The 19,740-nt window shown below is 30.0% G+C and overlaps 1 protein-coding gene across 1 annotated transcript; it reads left to right on the forward strand.

The window, feature by feature from the left end:
* Positions 1-352: 352 nt before the first annotated feature.
* Positions 353-16,967, forward strand: LOC136969656 (uncharacterized). The gene is made up of 4 exons (XM_067263945.1): positions 353-505; positions 11,379-11,500; positions 14,968-15,467; positions 16,338-16,967. The coding sequence occupies exons 1-3, from the start codon at positions 410-412 to the stop codon at positions 15,398-15,400; spliced, it is 651 nt and encodes a 216-aa protein (XP_067120046.1). The 5' UTR covers positions 353-409; the 3' UTR covers positions 15,401-15,467; positions 16,338-16,967.
* Positions 16,968-19,740: the final 2,773 nt, after the last annotated feature.

The raw sequence follows: 19,740 nt of genomic DNA on the forward strand, positions 1-19,740 counted from the left end.
GTTTTCCAAATCGAACAACTCGAGACCCACCAGTGGCCAAGTGGTTTCATTCCCTGAAAGCCTGAACTCCAGAATAGGGGCCAGTTATCCTTAAAAAGACCTCCCGGAAGGCATTACCCAAATGTTGCGTTGCCGCAACTTAACTAAACAAACAAACAAACATTTCTGAATAGTAATTATATATATTCATAAACGAACTCAATTATATATAAATTTTATAGTTGAATCGGAAAAATTATCTAATTTTTTAAATAAATCAGAATCACAAGTAATTTTTTACAACTTAAGCAAGCATATTTTTCTCTTTACGGCGCAATTTGGCTATATTTGGAAAATTTTTGTGCGGAATTTGGTAGACAATTTACTCTGATAAATTTGAAAAGGATTAAATTGTACGCTCGTCAATAAAATGAGTAACGATATAGATGATGTTTTTGACGAATTTGGAGACATGAAAATAGTTGATGAAGTATCTTGGAGAAAGATAACAGACGCATGCATGAAGGTATCGCTGCTATAATCGTACTTTCGGAATTCGTGGAATTCGTATGGAGAACTACAACTTCGTCGCCTGCTGAGAACATCAGTGTCATAATTCCGCAATAATTTCATAATTTCTGTGGAAACTTTTATCTTTCATTCCTACTCAACTATTTGTACAAATACAGCTATAAATGAGGCGGTTGCGACCTTATCAGAGCTGCCTTATGAGTAAAAATAGTCAAAGGTCACGTGACCTTTGACATGTGACTCTAGGGAGGGTCTAAAATTTGGGTCATTCAGAACTGCAGTTTTACCCGAGTTATCTAATTATTGAAATTTTTCTTTCTAGGTGTTTTAGTGGGAAAGTTTTTCCTGTCTTTTCAAATTAGTTTGTAATTTTTTTATGTTTAGTTATGTCATTAAAGCAGAAAAATTTGAACTTGTCTTGAAGATTTTGTGTTGGAATAATTATGTTTTACTGTAAATAACTTGGAGTCTTGTGGTGTGCCGCTAATGTTTTCGGCAGGTGATGTCGTAACTATTGTAATGGTAATCGAATGAAAATTAAATTAATAAGAAATTTATATATAATTTTTCAATTAACCGAGACTGTTATCTTACTGGTTGATTGAAAGGTCAAAGATTGAATGATAGATTTCTTCATTAATTCATTTATTATAATAATTTTACTGAAATTTGTTTCAGTATCAAAATTTTTCAGCCAATAATTATATCTTCAGAAAATGATTTCAAGAAATAATGTTAAAAAAACTTCTTACAAAATTAAAACTTTAAAGGTTAAGACAAATTAGATAACTGTTGTTTTCTTAACCTTTAAAGTTTTAATTTTTTAAGAAGTTTTTTAAAAAATTGTGTTTTAAAAAAAGTAAAAAAACTGCACCATAAATATATATTTTTTACTTATGCAAACAATGGTAATTTTAAATGTGTAACTATCAAACTTCATGTAAACAACAAATTTAATAATTAAAGATACTGAAGCAGAAAAAGATTTTAATTAAACCTATCTGAAAATTTACAAAATTTCAATTTAAATAAAGCAATCTTAAGAATAGCTCCAATACTATAAGCCTGGAATATATTAACATAAAAACAGTGCACACCTGAACCTTAAAAGAAATTCCAGGATATTTTTATGCAAACACAAATGTTTTCGATCTGCACGAGAGATTATCTTCGGGTTAAAAAGTTTTTAAATGGAATGCGGAAATGGAACATTCTTAAGATCATTAAAAAACAAAATGTATAAATAAGAATATTTTAAATTAAAAAAAAAAATTTTTTTAAATATGCTGTTCTTGTTGGTATAAAAATTGCCAGACATGAGATAATTGTCCTCCTTCCTTGAAATTAATGCAACGGCCCCTCTTTTCCAATTTGAATATCTTGAGAACGTTGTTGTCCATGGCATACCTGGCTAGGATGGTGTGCCACAGACGACGACGTTCAAGCCTATCAAGCCAAAGTTTCTGTTATGCATCAATCTAAGCATAACAACCAAATCGGGACACTGGAAGCTCTCGAGACATTCAAATCAGAAAAGAGGAGCCATTGCATTAATTTCAAGGAAGAAGGACAATTATCTTATGCTTGGCAATCTTTATACCAACAAGAACAGCTGATTTAAAATTATTTTTAAAAATTTAAAATATTCTTATTTATACATTTCGAATGATCTTAAAAATGTTCCGCATTTCATTTGAAAACTTTTTAACCTGAAGATGATCTCCTGAGCAGATTGAAAATGTTCGTGTTTGCATAAAAATATCCTGAAATTTCTTTTAAGGTTCAGATGTGTACTGTTTTTATACAATCTTAACAAAACTAAAAGAGCATTTATAATTTTCAGTGATTCAAGTTATAATTCATAATCAGAGTTTAAAACAAGCTATATTGTAGATACGAAAAAGAAATGGTAAATAAAATAACTTATGGTTCTCACTCTTTTCCATCAGGTAGTTTCTAAGAGAAAACTAACATTTTTGACCACTTCATGTAAAAGAACATAGATATTTGGTTGCACTCAACCTCTCTTAGAAACTGTATGATTAAAAAGCGTGAGAAGCATAAGTTTTTTATTATATAGAAGAATCTAGTTTTAATGGATTCTTCAGGCCACCAAAAAATCATCCATTGCTCTGAGAATCTGTTATATTGCAACAACAGATTTCATGCATACCTAGGTTTTTTTGGAAAAATTTGTTTTTTTAACCCCTATATATATATATATATAGGGGTTAAAAAACAAATTTTTAATATATATATATAAGAAAAACCAGTACTTGAAATTATTTAGTCTCTTGAGATCTCTATTCTTTATCCTATAGAAACATGTATGTTACAAACATATGTCTACTATATATACTACTTTGGAAGAAAACTGGCACAACTCAACTAGTTTTGAGAAAATCCCATTCAAAGATTTAACTGAATATCACTTATCACTTATTCAATACTCACATAACTGCTTCCTAGTGGCCAAATATGCAAGTTACTTTTATGACACTTTTACACATCAAAATTTACTATATTTTCATTTTGATTATGACATAATCAAAAAATCGCACTTTTTTGAGTTGTGCTGGTGTTCTTCCAAAATAGCAATGTGTATATTATGCCATATATGATTGTATGTTAGGCCTTACATGTATACAACAAAGCTGACAAAAACTGTAATACTGTAAGCACAAAAAAGAGGCAAATTACATATGTTCATTAGCAGTACTTTGCTTGACTTCAAGATTTGTGAAAAAGACTTGTCTATTTTGATTTCTTTTGATGCCATTTTTCTATCTATTAAATACAACTGCTTGATATTAGAAATGTCATGTACAGTACAGCCTGTTTGTTTATGCTGAAACTCATCAGGAAAGTCTTCATGACTTGGAAATACTCGATGATCTTGCTAAATTTCAGCACTATGCTTGGACCAGCAACAGTGTGTTCACTAGGTGGCTCATCCTGAATAGTATCAGCTGACTGACTCTCATACAGTTCTTCAATTGTACATATCCCAAATGTAATAAGTGCATCATCAAACTTCCCATGTACACAAATTCAATCTGATCGGATTTTCTAAAATTTGATTTTTTTCAATATACTTTGATCAACACATGAATTTATGAGATTCAAAATTAACTCAGTTAATGTTACCTATGGTAGCGAACACGGCAGCTCATCTCTGAAACAGTGGGGACGCACGTTCTAACCTATTCTAATAAATTATAATTATTGCCAACCAAATTATTAGAATAGGGGTAATTTATTAGAATAGGTTAAGGTTAGGCTAGAACGTGCATCCCCACTGTTTCAGAGACGAGCCGCCATGTTCGCTACAGTAATAGGTAACATTAACCATTAACTCTAATGCTCTTTGTTAAAATAAGCTAACTCTCATAATTGAGTCCTTTTAATCAGATTCAAATTTAACTTGGCACTTTTGAGTTTATCACTTGTCATTTGAGTATAATACTGAAAATAAATTGTTTTTGAATTACATAGAACATTCAAACTACAGTTTTATATTTAAACTGCTAGGTGTCTGCTCAGGACATTTGTTGAAACATTTTTTGTAAAAATTTCATTCTTTAAATATTTTATGCTCTAAAAGTTTCTGTACAACCCCCTGCCAAAAGTATTAGACCTTTCAAAAATATTGATTTTGTAGTTTTGACTGCATGTAACTATTTTCAGTTATGTAGATACATTATTAGTATTGATCATTGCTGCAGAATCATTAATTAAAAGTGCTTAATTGAGAATATAAAATTAAATATTTTGAAACTTGAAAAATCTTTTTGATCACATTGAATTATTGTTAATTTATTAATATTACTGAAACTGAACATTTTTCTATTGCTAATAAGTTGAAAGGATCAACTAAGCAGTTTTTATTTAGTGATAAAATTCAAATGGGTTATGATCTATTTTCTTTAGTCTTTCTCATTGTAGAATAAATTTAGTGTAATTTTAAAATATTGTTTTTTTAGTAACTTTTTTGTGATTAGTGACTTTTCAGTTAAGTTATATTTTTTGTTTTTTTAGCTAATTTCACAAAACTTTCAAGCATTTTTGTAAAAAATTAATTGAAAAATTTAAGATATCAACAATAGAGTATTTATTAATTAATTATACGAGTAATATAAATGACTCTTTCTTTAACATACACTATTGAGAAATTACTTAGAGACTGATGAACATTAATTAGTTATTTGTAATAAATAATCAATTTTCTTAATGTTAATTAAGCCCAGGTTATTAAACATACAGTGAGCTGCTATTTATTTGTTTATATTGTTCCTGTGGAACTTAGCATAGTTATTGTTAAAATAAGCCCATATGATGATAATATAAACTGTATTATCATTACTGATGCAATAAAATAGAGTTAATAGCAAAAAGGACATATATAATAACCTGAAATAACTTTTAAAGCAGATTATCTTTGATATGCCTAGGAAATATCAAAGCAGAAATAATGTATGAGATTTTGATCAGTGAATTTATTAAAAAGTAAGTTTCAAGAAAATTGGTTGTCTTTGCACTAACAGATGATTAATAATTTTCTTAACAGGGAATAAAGTGCTCTGATTAGCAAGTTTTTAAAATTAAAATTCATTTGCCTATTTTTATCATCATTGTCTGCTTTTTTTTTTTTTTTTACTCTTTCTGCCCTGTGGGCATCAAGAGGGCCTCATTTAGCAAGCTGATTATGGGGTTCAGCTGGGCCCACAATGGGGCAGCCGGATGGTGAGAAACGGGGGCTTGACATATTCAGTTGGACCTCCCAAAAAATTCCTGGGGATTTTTTGACCCGTCTAGATTCAAACTCAGGTCCCCAGAGCTGTAGGCTACCACTTTGACTGCTCGGCCGACCAGCTGTCATTGTTCTATATCTATAAACTCATTACGAAATAGTTATTTTTTTTAAAAAAATTTCCTAATCAGGAATGTACACGGGAAAATTTCTGATTAAAACATTTTGCACTTTGTAATATCCTGTAAATACCTAATACAGTAATGCATCCATTTAAATGAATTCACATTAACACAGTTGAAAAACTTTTTAATTTTAAATAATTAACTAGTGTGGCAGTATGCCATGTTTTGTATATTTTCATTTTTAATATAGTATAGTTTCCTGTCTTTGTTCCACTGTCTATCCTTTCTAGAATGTTTTATCTTAACTCTTTCTTCTTGGGTGCTGGTGACTCATACATAGAACAAAAGAAAAGAAGCCCTGAGGGTGAAGCTGTAGAACAACAGACACTTTTTGGCTGGACATCCAAGCAAGAGGATGTGAATGGGTCACTCTCCAGGTCGTGAATTGCAGCAACTGGAAGCAAGGAGTAGGGTTGCCACCTATCCGGGTTTGACCTGGAGACTCCAGGATTCAGTGAGTTATCTCTGGGCTCTGGGATTAATTAATATTTCTCCGGGTTGTGCAAGTTGAAATGAATATGTACAAAATTATATACAAACTGTGGTGTATATTTCTTCCCCCGTGTACCGAATTACTAGTGTGGTGGTCGTTGGCTTAAATACATAACGTCTATAACTGGCATAGGCACAATGCTGCTGCATGCTATGTAGTTGTACTCTCTCTTGTGACTGTTCTGTCAAGAGATGTCTATTGAGAGTGACATGACATAGCCTACATAGGGGACAGTTTGATAATTAGTGTTCATGTTGGTTGATGATTAATGGTAAATTATAGAATATAGTTACTCCTATTGTCCCACGCTCTAGTCAGTCTTGAGCAGGCTAAATAGCATTACATAACAAATGGTTCTGTTGACCCTCAAAAAAAATATATTTATATATGTATATGTATATATATATATATATATATATTTTGATTCTCGGATGTTTTTTGTCTCCAAATTTTTTACCCGTGCGAAAAAATTTTATTGCGATTTTAATCAATCTTTAATGATGCACAATTAACACTTAATTGTTTTTTTATGGGATTTTTTAATCAAATATCATTCATCGTTCTAAAGTTCTAGTGCACGGATTTTACTTTGGTAAAGTTATTTAAAGCTACTTTCTGATGTCAAAAATGACATCCAATAGTTTTTTAATTTTTTTAATTAATAGATTTTATTATATATACGTTTAATTAAGTTGGGGGGTTGGAAATCGCAATAAAAAATGTAATTTTTGAAAAATATTTAGAAATATACAGCCAGCTAGTATTCACCCTACTTTAGACCCTTCACCTCCTGAGACTTATGTGGAAATGTCCCCAGGTTTTTTTGGTTTCTTAAATCGTCTCCGGGCAAGACTAAGTTATGAGGTGGCAACCCTAGCAAGGAGAAGCTCTCACAAGTCTGAGTTCAGGTCTGGCGAAGAGAGAAAATAGAGACTAATAGAGAATACAAAGAGATTCTTGCAGAAAAGACAAGATAGAGATCGTTTTTTGTGTAAGAAACTTGGATCAATAGTGTCACCACACCTAGGACTTTGTAGAAGAACAGGTACCCACTTTCCTATAAACGTCTCTTAATCCTTTCTATGTTTGTCTTTTCCTTTCTTATTTAGGGAGGTTCTTCCTTCCTTCTTATTTAATTAGTATTAAGGTCTTAGTATTTCCTTCTTATTTAATTAGTATTAAGGTCTTAGAAGTAGGCCTAATCCTTTTTATTTTGCTGCCCTGAAGACATCAATAGATAATAATTCTCACAAACCTAGTATTGGTTGTGGTTCTTTCATTTCGTTTAATCAAGTTTTGTTAGCAAAAATCTGTACAAATTCCATAAATCTGTAGACTGAAAAGAGTTGGAATCCAAAGAACCTCGTTCATCAAGAAAATAGAGATTTTTCTTTGTATATTGTAATGTTTGGTTACATTGAACAGTTTAAAAATAAGTAGAATAAACCTACAGTGACTGGGTAAACTTTATTGCCAGTAACAAAGAGCCAAATAACTACACTAGTCTCTAGCATGAGGTCTTGCACAAAATTGGGGACGTAGACAAAGGATATCTTCCACGTGCAGTAGACCAGGCTCAATGCCATCTATTGGTGGTCAGGCCACCTGTCCAACCGACACTCACATGTGACATATATGTATCTTTGTGTGCTCCCTTTCGCAATGAACATCACACTAGACACTATGTCACCACAATGCATTAATTTAAAATTTTTAAGGGCTAAATGTATTAAAGTAAATTAACTTTATATACTATATATTGTATGTATACTAGTATACACATATTGTATACATATTGTAATTATACTAATTTAGAAGTTCCCCAGTTTAATTTATTCCATGATTTTATCTACAGTTGAAATAGTAAAACAATAGTGAAACCACAGTTCTGAGACATTAACATTGACATAAATACAGTGGAACCTCGCTTAACGAGCATAATTTGTACCAGAGTCTTACTCATAATGCGAAACACTCGTTAAGCGAAACAATTTTTTCCATAGAAATTAATGTAAAATACGATAATGCATTCTACACCAAAAAAATTGTACAATATACACTGTTAAGGAGTATGAATCATCATCATCTTTCCTTCTAGCACGGAATGAGCCATCCTGTTCATTGAATGAGAATTTGATTTGCAGAAACAAAAAAAAAATCACAGCTAATATGTTTGATAAACACTCCAAACGATATGCCAAATTCTTGGGTTATGTAAAATCTATAATTAAATGTTAGAAATTAATTAATTTGACTAGAGGTAGATAGTTATGTTTTCATCTCATATTAAATTTAATAATTATAAATAGTTAATTTTTAATTCAGACATTTCTAAAATTTAATTTGGAATCGGTCATTAAATTTAATGACCCAAGAATTTGGCATATTGTTTGGCGTGTTTATTATATAATGGGCTATGGTTGTTGATGTTTATAAGTAACATGTGTGAACACAAGTTTGGAAAAATATGTGATCACAAGCGATACTAAGATGCTAGCAGAACGAGTGCTAAACACAGACTGATGGAGCATGCCGCATGCGCACAATTAGGGACTTCCTCTCTCCTTGCCACTCGTTAAGCGAGGCAAATTTTTACAATTTGTTTTGCTCGTTATGCAAAATACTCATGCAGGGTGCTCGTTAAGCGAGGTTCCACTGTAGATTTGTACGTTTAGCTTGAATTGACTATAAAGTGTTTTTATAGATTATGAAGCTTATATTTTTTCAATGTATTATATTCCTTTTATACCATATGTATCATGTGATACAGTATCTTGTACAAAATATCTATATATCTATGGCCTAGTTCAGATGAGCAGAATTTTTATGGTATGGTGGCTGTGTGGTTACCACACAGTGTGTTATTTTTTCTACAGATGGAAGAATTTATTTTGAGTTGGCTAGTCATCATAAATACTTGTTACTGTGCAATAGTAGTGTTCTTGGGACTTCAATTCTTAAAACAGGAGGTATTGGGTACATCCAGTAATGAACAGTCATATATTACAAGAAACTTTTGTATGTTGTTTAACCACCTTTGAGAGGTGGTTAAACAACATATAAAAGTTTTTAATTATTTAAGAAGTAATTTAAAAATTTTGATTTATCCTCTCATTTTTGAACTTTGATGAATTTTATCCATGTCAGATTGAGAATTTTTCTAGTATTTCCAAATTCACCATTACGCAGATATGACAACTACACACACTGCACAACTACTGCTTCCACTTGTGAACTATTTGGTACATTGTAATAGTCCATAGCTAATCTGTGGCCACCATATGGTGTACATTACACTATGAGCAATGCAGCTGGCAAGTGGCAACATTCCACAGCCATAAACTTTGTCAAGTGTGAATTATTACATTTAAATTAATATACCATAGCAAGTTGTGTAACTGCTATATGATAACTGTGTCTGCCATTCTACAGAAATTTCACTTCTTGTGGTTTGTTATAGGTAAGCAGTTTAACATCTCTGTTGTGTCAAAATGCATACAAACCTTTATTATGATCAAAATATTTTTACATCTATATCAATAGGAATAAAATGTGAGGCTCCGGAAGTGGATTGGAATTACATGAAACAAAATTTTGTTTTCTTGTAAAAGAAAAAGAAAAGAAAGATTTTAAAAAATAAAATTGTTCAAATAAAAAGGGAGAAATTTCATGTCCACAAAAGGACATGTTTAAAAGGAATTATAAGAAAAAATAGTACTTCTCGTGTTAAAACAATAGAAGAATGTTGTACACAATATCTATATATCTATGGCCTAGTTCAGATGAGCAGAATTTTTGTGGTATGGTGGATGTGTGGTTACCACACAGTGTGTTATTTTTTCTACAGATGGAAGAATTTATTTTGAGTTGGCTAGTTGTCAAATACTTGTTACTGTGCAATAGTAGTAGTCCAGTCCTAAGATCAACCATTTTTGATTGGGATCGAATTGGCTGACAGTTTTGACTCATCGAGATTCTGATCTCGTTATACTTAGTAACGAGCAATGACCAATTAGAAGGCAGAGATGAGTAAAAACAACCAGTTGAAGTGGTCAATCTGGGGCTTGAAAAAATTATAAAAATGACAATTCCAAGGACTTGGAAAGCTTTTCCCCATCTTATTGTGCAGCACCATACGTTGAAAAGGAAATTGCCTCCGCATTCAGACATTGATCAGGATTACACCTTAACTTCGTGATGGACTTTCTCCCTCCAATTCCCCGGGGCCTTCGACTTCCCAAACAGAACATGACAGAATAGTTACCATAGGACATTCATCCTTTGAGAGAAGAAGCAAATAGGAATATAGTTTGTTGACTGTTGTAGCTGTAAGCTTATTTTTTAGTTGCAATAAACTGGATTAATTGTTTGTAACTGGAGAATTGTCTCTGTGTCTAACATTCCCACATACGAATCAGCATTGCTCAGATATCCTGCTTTTATGTGTGGATTTGCAACATTATTCCATGGCTCCATTTATGCAGTTTTCGTGGAACCAATTACTTCCATAAATGATAAATGGAGGGATTACTAATTACTGTATGTATATGTTACCGGCAAAACCCGATTTTATGCCAGACTAGTTTGGCATAAGCGTGTCAGGCAAAACTAGTTTAGAATTATTATTCAAGTATATTAATGTTTAATTTAAGTTCATCATAAAACACAGATAAGTTCATTTTTAATTTTAGTTTGATTTTAAAAGTTATTTTTATTATATTGTTTGAATTTTTGAAAATATTTTTGAAAGTTAATTACCTTTAAAAGTGCATGGCTTAATAAAAAAAAAAAAAAATACAAACTGATAAGTAGTGATTAGCTTATTTTTATTTTATAGTTTTGTACAAGTGTTGTGTCACTTCTAATCAATATCGTTTTTGGTTAATGTTACCCTAGGTATCGAAGATGGTGGCTCGTCTCCGATTCCAGCGATCAGAAGACGGAACAGTGGGGACGCATGTTCTAACCTAACCTAACCTATTCTAATAATTTGGTTGCTAATAATTATGGTAATTTATTAGAATAGGTTAGGTTAGGTTAGGTTAGAACGCGCGTCCCCACTGTTTCGTCTTCTCGTTGCTGGAATCGGAGACGAGCCGCCACCTTCGATATCTAGGGTAATATTAACCCCATTTTTTATAATTAAGTAGACTATGTTTAAATAAATATTGTTCATCTAATTGATTGCCTTTTAATTTTATTTTAACCATTAATATACTTGAATTCTAAACTAATTTGGCCTGACACGCTTATGCCAAACTAGTTTGGCGTAAAATCGGGTTTTGCTGGTAACATATATACATATTAATCAATTCAATTTATATATTAATACAATTTTAAATAAATAAATATATAAATAAATAAATAAATATATATATATATATATATTTTTTTTTTAAATTGTATTTTTGTTTTTACTAAAAACTTAAAACTTTTTCAGGATGGCTTTAGAGATGGTATTGTAGAAGGTCAAGAAGAAAAACAGCAGAATGGTTTTAATATGGGTTATGCTAAAGGTTATCAACAAAGTTTTCCTATTGCGATGATTAGAGGAGTTATGAGGTATGTAATATTTACAATATTCTCCTCAGAGAAAATTAATTGGAATATAAATCTTGGATCGCTGTAATAGTAGAATATAAATCTTATAAAAAAATATTGAAGATCTTTCTTATAGTAAAAATACTAAGAATACACATATCAAAACAACATGAATAATAAAATATTTTGCATTTGTATAATGATTGCTTTTTTTTTTTTAAACTTTGAAAAATAAAACTGACAAATATCTAGCATTTTAACAGTTATAAATATCACATTTCATATTTCCTACTTTAATCATTCCTGAAATTATCCTAAATGTTGAAATTATTTTAAACAGTTATTCTTGATTAGTGATGGCGAATCTGTGACTTACATGATGATTTCAAGGTATAGGCCTACATATTGGATGTTTAGAAGGAATTAGGTTTTTATAAATTATAAAACAAAAATATTTCATAAATTCAAAAACTTTGCACATGCAGTGTGAAAGCAGGATCTTAAAGCTGTCATGAAGTCCTAAATGTCAAATTAAAAGTTAACAAAATGTGCTTCCAATTTTATTTTTTAAGTACTGTACAGTGGGTGATCAGTTAACGAACATAATTCGTTCCAACACTTTGTTCGCTATCCGAATTGTTCGTTAACTGATTATCGGTTTACCATAGGTTTTTATGAGAATTTGATTAATTCGTTCCAGAGACCTCAAGAAATAAAAAAATATATAGTTTCTTACTACGTTTATTTATATGTAAAATTTCAAAATACAGGTACTCCTCATTTTACGACCTATCTGCTTAACGACCACTCGCACTTACGACCAATCGAGTTTCGACCTGCAATTCGGGGAATCCCCTTTCTCAGCTTGAGTGTCGGTCAGTGGCAAATGGTGACATGCACACTAAGCGTACTATAATAAGCTTGCTATCCACGTTTTCAGTCAGTTTTATTCTGACAAATGATAATATGTACATATGTATGTCTTTTTATGAATAAATTTGAAGTTTATTGCATAATTTGTATAATTTTATAACGATCCTATATTCCCGGCGCATGCTCCTCACTTATCGACCAATTCGCTTAACGACGTAGTCGTTGGAACGGAACTCGGTCATAAAGTGAGGAATACCTGTACATATATACACAGTCTTGCATTTTTATTAATCATGTTTTTTTCCATTTGTAGGGGTTAAAGAATCTGTCTAATGTCGATTGCTTTTCTTTCTTCTTCAGGATTTTTCGGAAGTAATTAATAGCATTATAATTGTAGAGATCCCTCAGCCTATTAATCTCAACCTGGTTTGGATGCCATTCTACGACCATCGTTCTGACATCCTCCAACTTCAAATGATGTTTAAGAGCAAATATTGGCATTAATCCTTTTTTTCAAAAGAAAACATATCTCACCGAGTTTCTTGGTGTTCTTCATTTAAGAGTTCTTGGCGTTCTTCTGTCGTCAGATTTGTTTCAGATTCCATTATAAGCTCTTCAATGTTCTTTATTTCTCAGATGTGATTTTTGTTACTTGTTTAGCTGATTGAGTCTTCTTGATTATACTGTATTTTTCTTAAATAAGATTGAACTGCAGCCTACTGTAGACCTGTTTGAGCCATACTGCCCAGAAACATCAAACATCTGCCCACTCTCTACCTTTGCTATTATACTCTCACCTTTTGAAAATAAAAACCGATGCAAAACTTAACAAGTGCCTGCCTGACAGTCTCTGAATACTATAAAAGAATTGTTTCTGTCAGAAAAATAAAAGGCTGGAATTACAAGGGAGAGTTTCAAAGTTCGGAGGAATATTATCCGATGAGTATATACCGGGTTGAGCGTCTATGTCGACGTCTCCCGCACTCCGAAAAGTTTCGAATTTTTGCCTGAAGATGAGGGAAGATCAATCGGTATTCATTATTTTACGTCGCTTCTTATGTTTGTTATGTGAGGTGTTCATTGTCAAATCATAAAAATCTTCTGCGAAAGTGTTCGTTATCCGATTTGTTTGTTAACCGATCATCCACTGTATTCAAATTAAATATTTGGTCTACAATTTGGAGTAAATAAGTTTCAAATCCAATTTTGACTCACTTTTGTAAAAAGGTTTGCAATTGTTCTAGATTACTTTGAATTTGTATGAAAACTTCAATAACATAATAGTACAGTAGTATGGCCATTTCAGATTTTTCTGGTGTTTTTATTTTTATTTTTTTAAACAATGTAAATATTTTTATAAAATTTAATTCATAATTCCTTCTTTCTGCCCTGTGGACACTAACAGGGTTTTTTTTCAGTCCCATTATGATTTTTCAACGAGTAGGTGGATATGTCCAGGACAGAAAAATTACTGAGGTTTTGAACCCAACTGGATCTCCCAGAGTGATTGGCTGGCACCTTAACCACTTGGCATACAACCATCTCTAGATACTGTATTTACTCGCATATAAGACAAGGTTTTTATTCATTTATCACAGCTTCAAACTCCTAGGTTGTGCTATACGTGCAAGCGAAAGATTCTTTGTGTTTTTGCAAATAATTTTTGTGTATTCACATTTTTTACCAGATGCTTACCCTCTTGTATTTAAAAGCATGAATATTTTATCTGGGTCATTTGAATCATTCTTGTATATTGTCTGGAGTAAAGATAAATAGCAATAGGAAAAGCAAAGTTTTTGAATTGAATTTCAGATTGAAATTCCAAAATCACACAGGAGCCCGATATAAGTTTTAATCCATTCCCACGTGAAAACAGATGATTATTTGGAAATCAGAATTCGGAGAAACTCATAAGTGTAATCGACGGAGAGTGGATTCCACTGTTAAGAATTGGCAAAAAAAAAGATTCCCGATTGTCCAGCTTTACACGAACAAATTATATTGTCGATTTTACAAGATTTTTCCTTAAAGTTTAAAATGCCAGTAATTTTTGCGGGACAATGCGTGCATTTATGTTCATTTGATATTTTACTTGTGATTAAACAAAATAAAATTAGAATCGTATTAATAAATCTAATTTTTTTTATTTTGATCTTTAAAGTCACACCTTGTCCTATATGCGAGGTTGTGTTACATGCGAGTAAATATGGTATATAAGACTGTCATTGATATATAAAATATGAAAAATTTATTTTGGAAAATTATGAATGTACATTGATAATTCATATAAAATTGAATTTTTAACTATGGAAAAATCTTTTCATTTATAAAGTTATATTATTGAAATATTCTAAATAAATATTAATTAGAATGAAAATAAAATATTATATGATTAAGTTAATTTATTCAAATTTGAAATGTCAATAGTTTTTAATGAGTTCAATTTTAAAATTCTGAGATTTAATTTTATATTATATATTAAAATAAAATTGAACATATTGAAATTTTTTAATAGAATTTTATTATAAATTTTATATTTCTGTTGTTAATATTTTTTGATATTTTTAATATAATTTATTTTCTTATATTTATATAATTTCTTATCTTTTATATAGAGCATTAAGAGAGTACTTATTTCAAAATAGTTTAATTGATGCACAAGAAATAAATCACATCACAAAAGAACTTGTTGGATTAGAAAAAGATATTTTAGAATTAAATAAAGCATCTATTGCAACAAAAAAGAAAAATGAAAGCAAACAAAATGATGAATTACTTCTGCCAGATAAAGATAATGCTTTAGGTGAAGCTGAATTGGATTCAAAAAAGAATCCTGAACAAGCTGGAAGTAGTTCTGAAGTAAAGGATGTTACAAAAAAAACAGATTCAGACTTAGAAGCTAAAGAATTAGTTGATGCAAATTTGAAATGCCTATCTGAACAGTTTGAATCAATTAAAAAGCGATCAATGCATATTTTGGAAAATTTAGGATTCACAGAACTATGTAATCTTATTTGTGATATATCATGGAATAATATTCAAATTTAATTATTTAAAAGAAAATTTTATTCAAAAATGCAGTTTGAATGAGAAAGGCTAAATAAAAGTACAAAAGGTAAATTTCTGTAAAATTGTTTTTATAATTTGTAATTTTTTTTGAAATAAGTAATTAAATTTCTAACAGTGTTAAATTTATAAATTATACCACACATATTTTTTAATGATTAATATTTTACATTTAAATCTAAAGTAGTATGTTTTTAACTGTTGTATGGAAAAGTTTAGTTGATATTAAACATTATGTAGAATTTTAATAATGTGCCCTATACTTGTGAATGTATTGATACTTTTAAATGAAAATAAAAATAAATAATGAATTAAATACAGTCAAACCTGTTTTTATGCGGGGGATAGGGACCGCATTAAAAAAGACGCATTAAAAAAAATAGCACGAAACTTCACGAATGGCTGTAAAAAATAGTTTTCGCAACACAATTAAAAAAAATTTTTTTTTATGCAGTCAATAGGGACCGCATAAAAAAAGTCTCACATAGAAAATAACTCAAAACCGTACGAAATAGAATTTATTGACAACAGATGTCAGCACTTGACTGCATCATCTCGTCTATCGTCTGTTTTACATATTTTTGTCCAGGTGGTGTTTTTTTGACTTAAAAAATAAATAAATTCATTTTTCACATATTCATGCAATAATATTACTATAATAAGTTTATTTAGCTATAATAAGTCAACGTGAGACATGACGAATCGCATGAGACTAGTCGCCAACTATACCGCACAAATAAAAAATTGCACAAAAAAAACCGCACAAATTAAAAAATCGCACAAAAAAAGACCGCATAAAAACAGGTTTGACTGTATTTTGTCGTCTTATTTATTCTACTTTAATTAGTTTATTATCATAAAATATGCTTTATCAATCATAATTGGAATATATATGAAAACTTTATTGTGTGTTTTACAGGTATGTTGGTGTATTAGTAGTAATCTAATTCTGATGAAAAAAGAAAGTTTTGTGTAAGGTAAATAGAGATGGAATTAATCAGCATTATTCTTAATTCAACTATATGTTTGATATGTTCTTCTGATGTTGTAAAATATATAAATTTTTCAGATGAATTAATTTTATCAATGAAGTATGTATTGATATTTTGCTACAGATGACATGCTGTTGATGTTGTTATGTTTGTTATAAAACACAATTCTATCCATAGATATGGATATTGAATGAGATAGCTGTGAATAAATATGTTTTAATTTATATTTGCAAAACTTTAGCTGTATAATATTACTCTTAAGAATTCAATTTAACATTTTATACAAATTGATTTTGATATATTTTTTTTTTTAATATTTAAAGATTAATATATGGTTAGTCTCTAAATATAATTTTTATGAATTTCTATTTGAAAAAGTGATTTTCAGATTTACAAATCTAGAGTCAATACATTGATAAATTTTTTGGAAGAATACATACATAAATAGGAGGTCTACAATTTGTCATTAAAACTCATTTGTTAATTGTTTTTATCAAAAAATATTTTTTAAATAATTTAATATTTAAAAACTATCCATAGTATGAATGTATGAATTTTTGTAATAAATTATAACTTATATACTGTAATTATTCGTTAATAATTGTTAGGAAAAATGTATATCTAATTATTAAATAAGAATAGTTACTGTAGTAAATTTTAGATTTAATTCTAGTAATTGAATTTTGAATTTAAAACTTAAAATTTACACTGTAGTCTCAGTTGTATTTGTTTACAATAATGCACATTTTTTATGTATAACTTCTTTATACATGTATATGCATCATTTTCAGCATAATTTAAATATGTAATCTATTTACAATGTTTAAATAAAATGTAAATAGAAAATAAGTCGTACTATTTTTTTTATAATAGTCTACAATGAATTTATATATTTTAATAAATAATAAACAGTAGTAATAACAATCTTTGGTTATATTTTTAATTCAGCAGTTATAACTGAAAATTCTGATGTTTATTTTTTTGCTTTTGAAAGAAATACAGTACAAAGACCAGGGCAGTAGCACCAGCCCTGATCTTTCATAAAACAGAACAATGCTTGAAATTTTTGTTTTACAATGTTTGAAACTGGCATTCCAAACAGCAAATGTATTTCTGACACATATATTCAAATATTAATATTCCAGAACAAAAAAGTTCAGTACACACTCAGTTGAACTTTTTGTACCAAACAGGGAATGACCTTTCAAAAATTACAAGCATTGTTCTGTTTCATTAAAGTACAGTACCTGATGATGATCTTGTAAAGGTCAAAAACATTTGATTTAACGTATTCTATGTCTGCTGAAATTTAAAGTTTAATGAGATACATTTTTAGCATATCCTTCAGTTTGAGTGTACTTTACAATATACAAACCTTGATCCATCCTTTGTTTATAACACCAAACCTTTGAAGTACAGTACCTTCTAAACAATTCTCCAGTAACTTATTATTTTGATAATGACTTTTGATCCTTGGTTGGATCTTCTTCAGGTTGAACATAAATATTAAATTTTTTAAAATGTTCCATTAATCAAACGCATCTCCAGGTCAAATTAGCTGCGTGACGTCATTGATGTGAACAATGACGTCACGCAGCTAATTTGACTATGTATACAGTGACCTCTCAGTTATACGGCCAAAGGAACCAATGATAAAAGTCATATAAGTGAGAGAGTTGTACAAAAGAGAGATTGACAAACTTGAATGAAAAATATTAAAAATATAAATTTAAACATTTAGCCAGCAGCCATTCTCTTCCTAAAAACAGATATGTCCAGTATGATAATTCTCTCTGCTTTCTTATCTTCCTGGGTACCTTTTTGACCTATGGCAAAGTGACCCCACTCTGTTCTCATGATTGACAATCACGATGGTAAAGCAAGGGAAAAATACATTAGTCCAAAACATTTGTTGGGGGTGTAGAACCAGGAGTCGTTCAAGTGAGATTTTAGACATTATCTCCCATAAGCTTTAGCCAGGACCTGTGAAAAACAACTGACAAAGTTGCATAAGTGAGAGGTCACTGTACTATATAATAAAACTTCTATTCCATTGCTGAAAAATGGGTTATTTGTGTAAAACTAATAATCAGACAATAAAAACTGTTTAAACTTTATGTAATGGTAAATTATTATACAGTTTCATGATAAATTTTATAAACTATAATATGCCATTCTATGATCTTTAAAATATATGGTGGTTGACTTACAATAGTATGTCCACATTAAGTTCTTTACGAATGTCATACACAGATCCTAAAATATTATGATCAGGTCGATTAGTTTTTGCTATTTTATATCACAATATCTTCAAAATATACATGTGAATTAAGCAAGTTGTGAATATATTAAGAAATTAATTTGAAAATTAAATCTGATTATTGTAATCCTGATCTTTTTAGGATCTAGTCATTTTCACCAGTCCATATTATTACTTACACTATCTACTGGCTACTTTTAAACAATCCCAATTTTTTTGTAATAAATTTTGCAGTTAAAAAAATCAGTGTAGGCTATCCTTAATATCAGGACAGTGTTAACGCTAGCATATTTTGTTTGGTTTCATATGAAATCCAAAAACTTAGTTTATTACATATAATTATTCAATATATAAATACACTGCTTATTTATACTGGTTTATGTACTAATACACTCCTCAGTGTGTTTTATTTCTCTAAATAGTGTTAAAACTATTTTAAACAATCAAAACCAAAGCATATTTTCAATTTGTTAGAAAATTTAGCATAGGGAAACCATTATAAAGATTTTCAAAACAAAACAATGTCTAATTTACGATTTTACATTTCATTATAAGGACTATACCGAAACAGTCTTAAATCGAAGTAATTTTTCTCCAGGAAATTTTATTGAAATGTTCCTATCTTGTAAATAACTATTCAAGTGTCTTCACTCTTCTTTTCGTCAGTTTTTCCGCTGAGTACATGATATATTCTCACCAAAGGAAATTCTTTTCTTTGCTCTTTCGGCACAAACGTTTCGACATGCTGAAGTTTCCACCATAAATAATGTATGAGAATTATACTAGGAACCATAACGAATACGGGCAAGCCTTCCGATATTATCCTTCTCAACTTACTCATGATCTAGAAAAATATAATTAATTGTACACAATATAATTATTACCTTCTACATTTACATATTACGTTTTAATTTAAAGCACGTAAAATAGCAAATCTGGCGAAACTTACGAGACCATTTGAAAACTAAATATAATAGCCCTCTAGCGGACAATGTTTAATAATTAGCGAAGGCTACTTTTAAAGTTTCACAATTTTCATGTTTTAATCTGGTTTAAATAGCGGAAAAGTT

The sequence above is a fragment of the Centruroides vittatus genome, unplaced genomic scaffold (genome assembly GCF_030686945.1).
Source record: "Centruroides vittatus isolate TY-2023 unplaced genomic scaffold, ASM3068694v2 contig_18, whole genome shotgun sequence".
Taxonomy (NCBI): domain Eukaryota; kingdom Metazoa; phylum Arthropoda; class Arachnida; order Scorpiones; family Buthidae; genus Centruroides; species Centruroides vittatus.

Bases quoted from the DNA above. Each gene is read 5' to 3' on its own strand.
- LOC136969656 (XM_067263945.1), top strand. From the start codon at position 410: ATGAGTAACGATATAGATGATGTTTTTGACGAATTTGGAGACATGAAA. The intron at 506-11,378 runs GTATCGCTGCTA...AAACTTTTTCAG, and splicing joins TAACAGACGCATGCATGAAG to GATGGCTTTAGAGATGGTAT. The intron at 11,501-14,967 runs GTATGTAATATT...TCTTTTATATAG, and splicing joins ATGATTAGAGGAGTTATGAG to AGCATTAAGAGAGTACTTAT.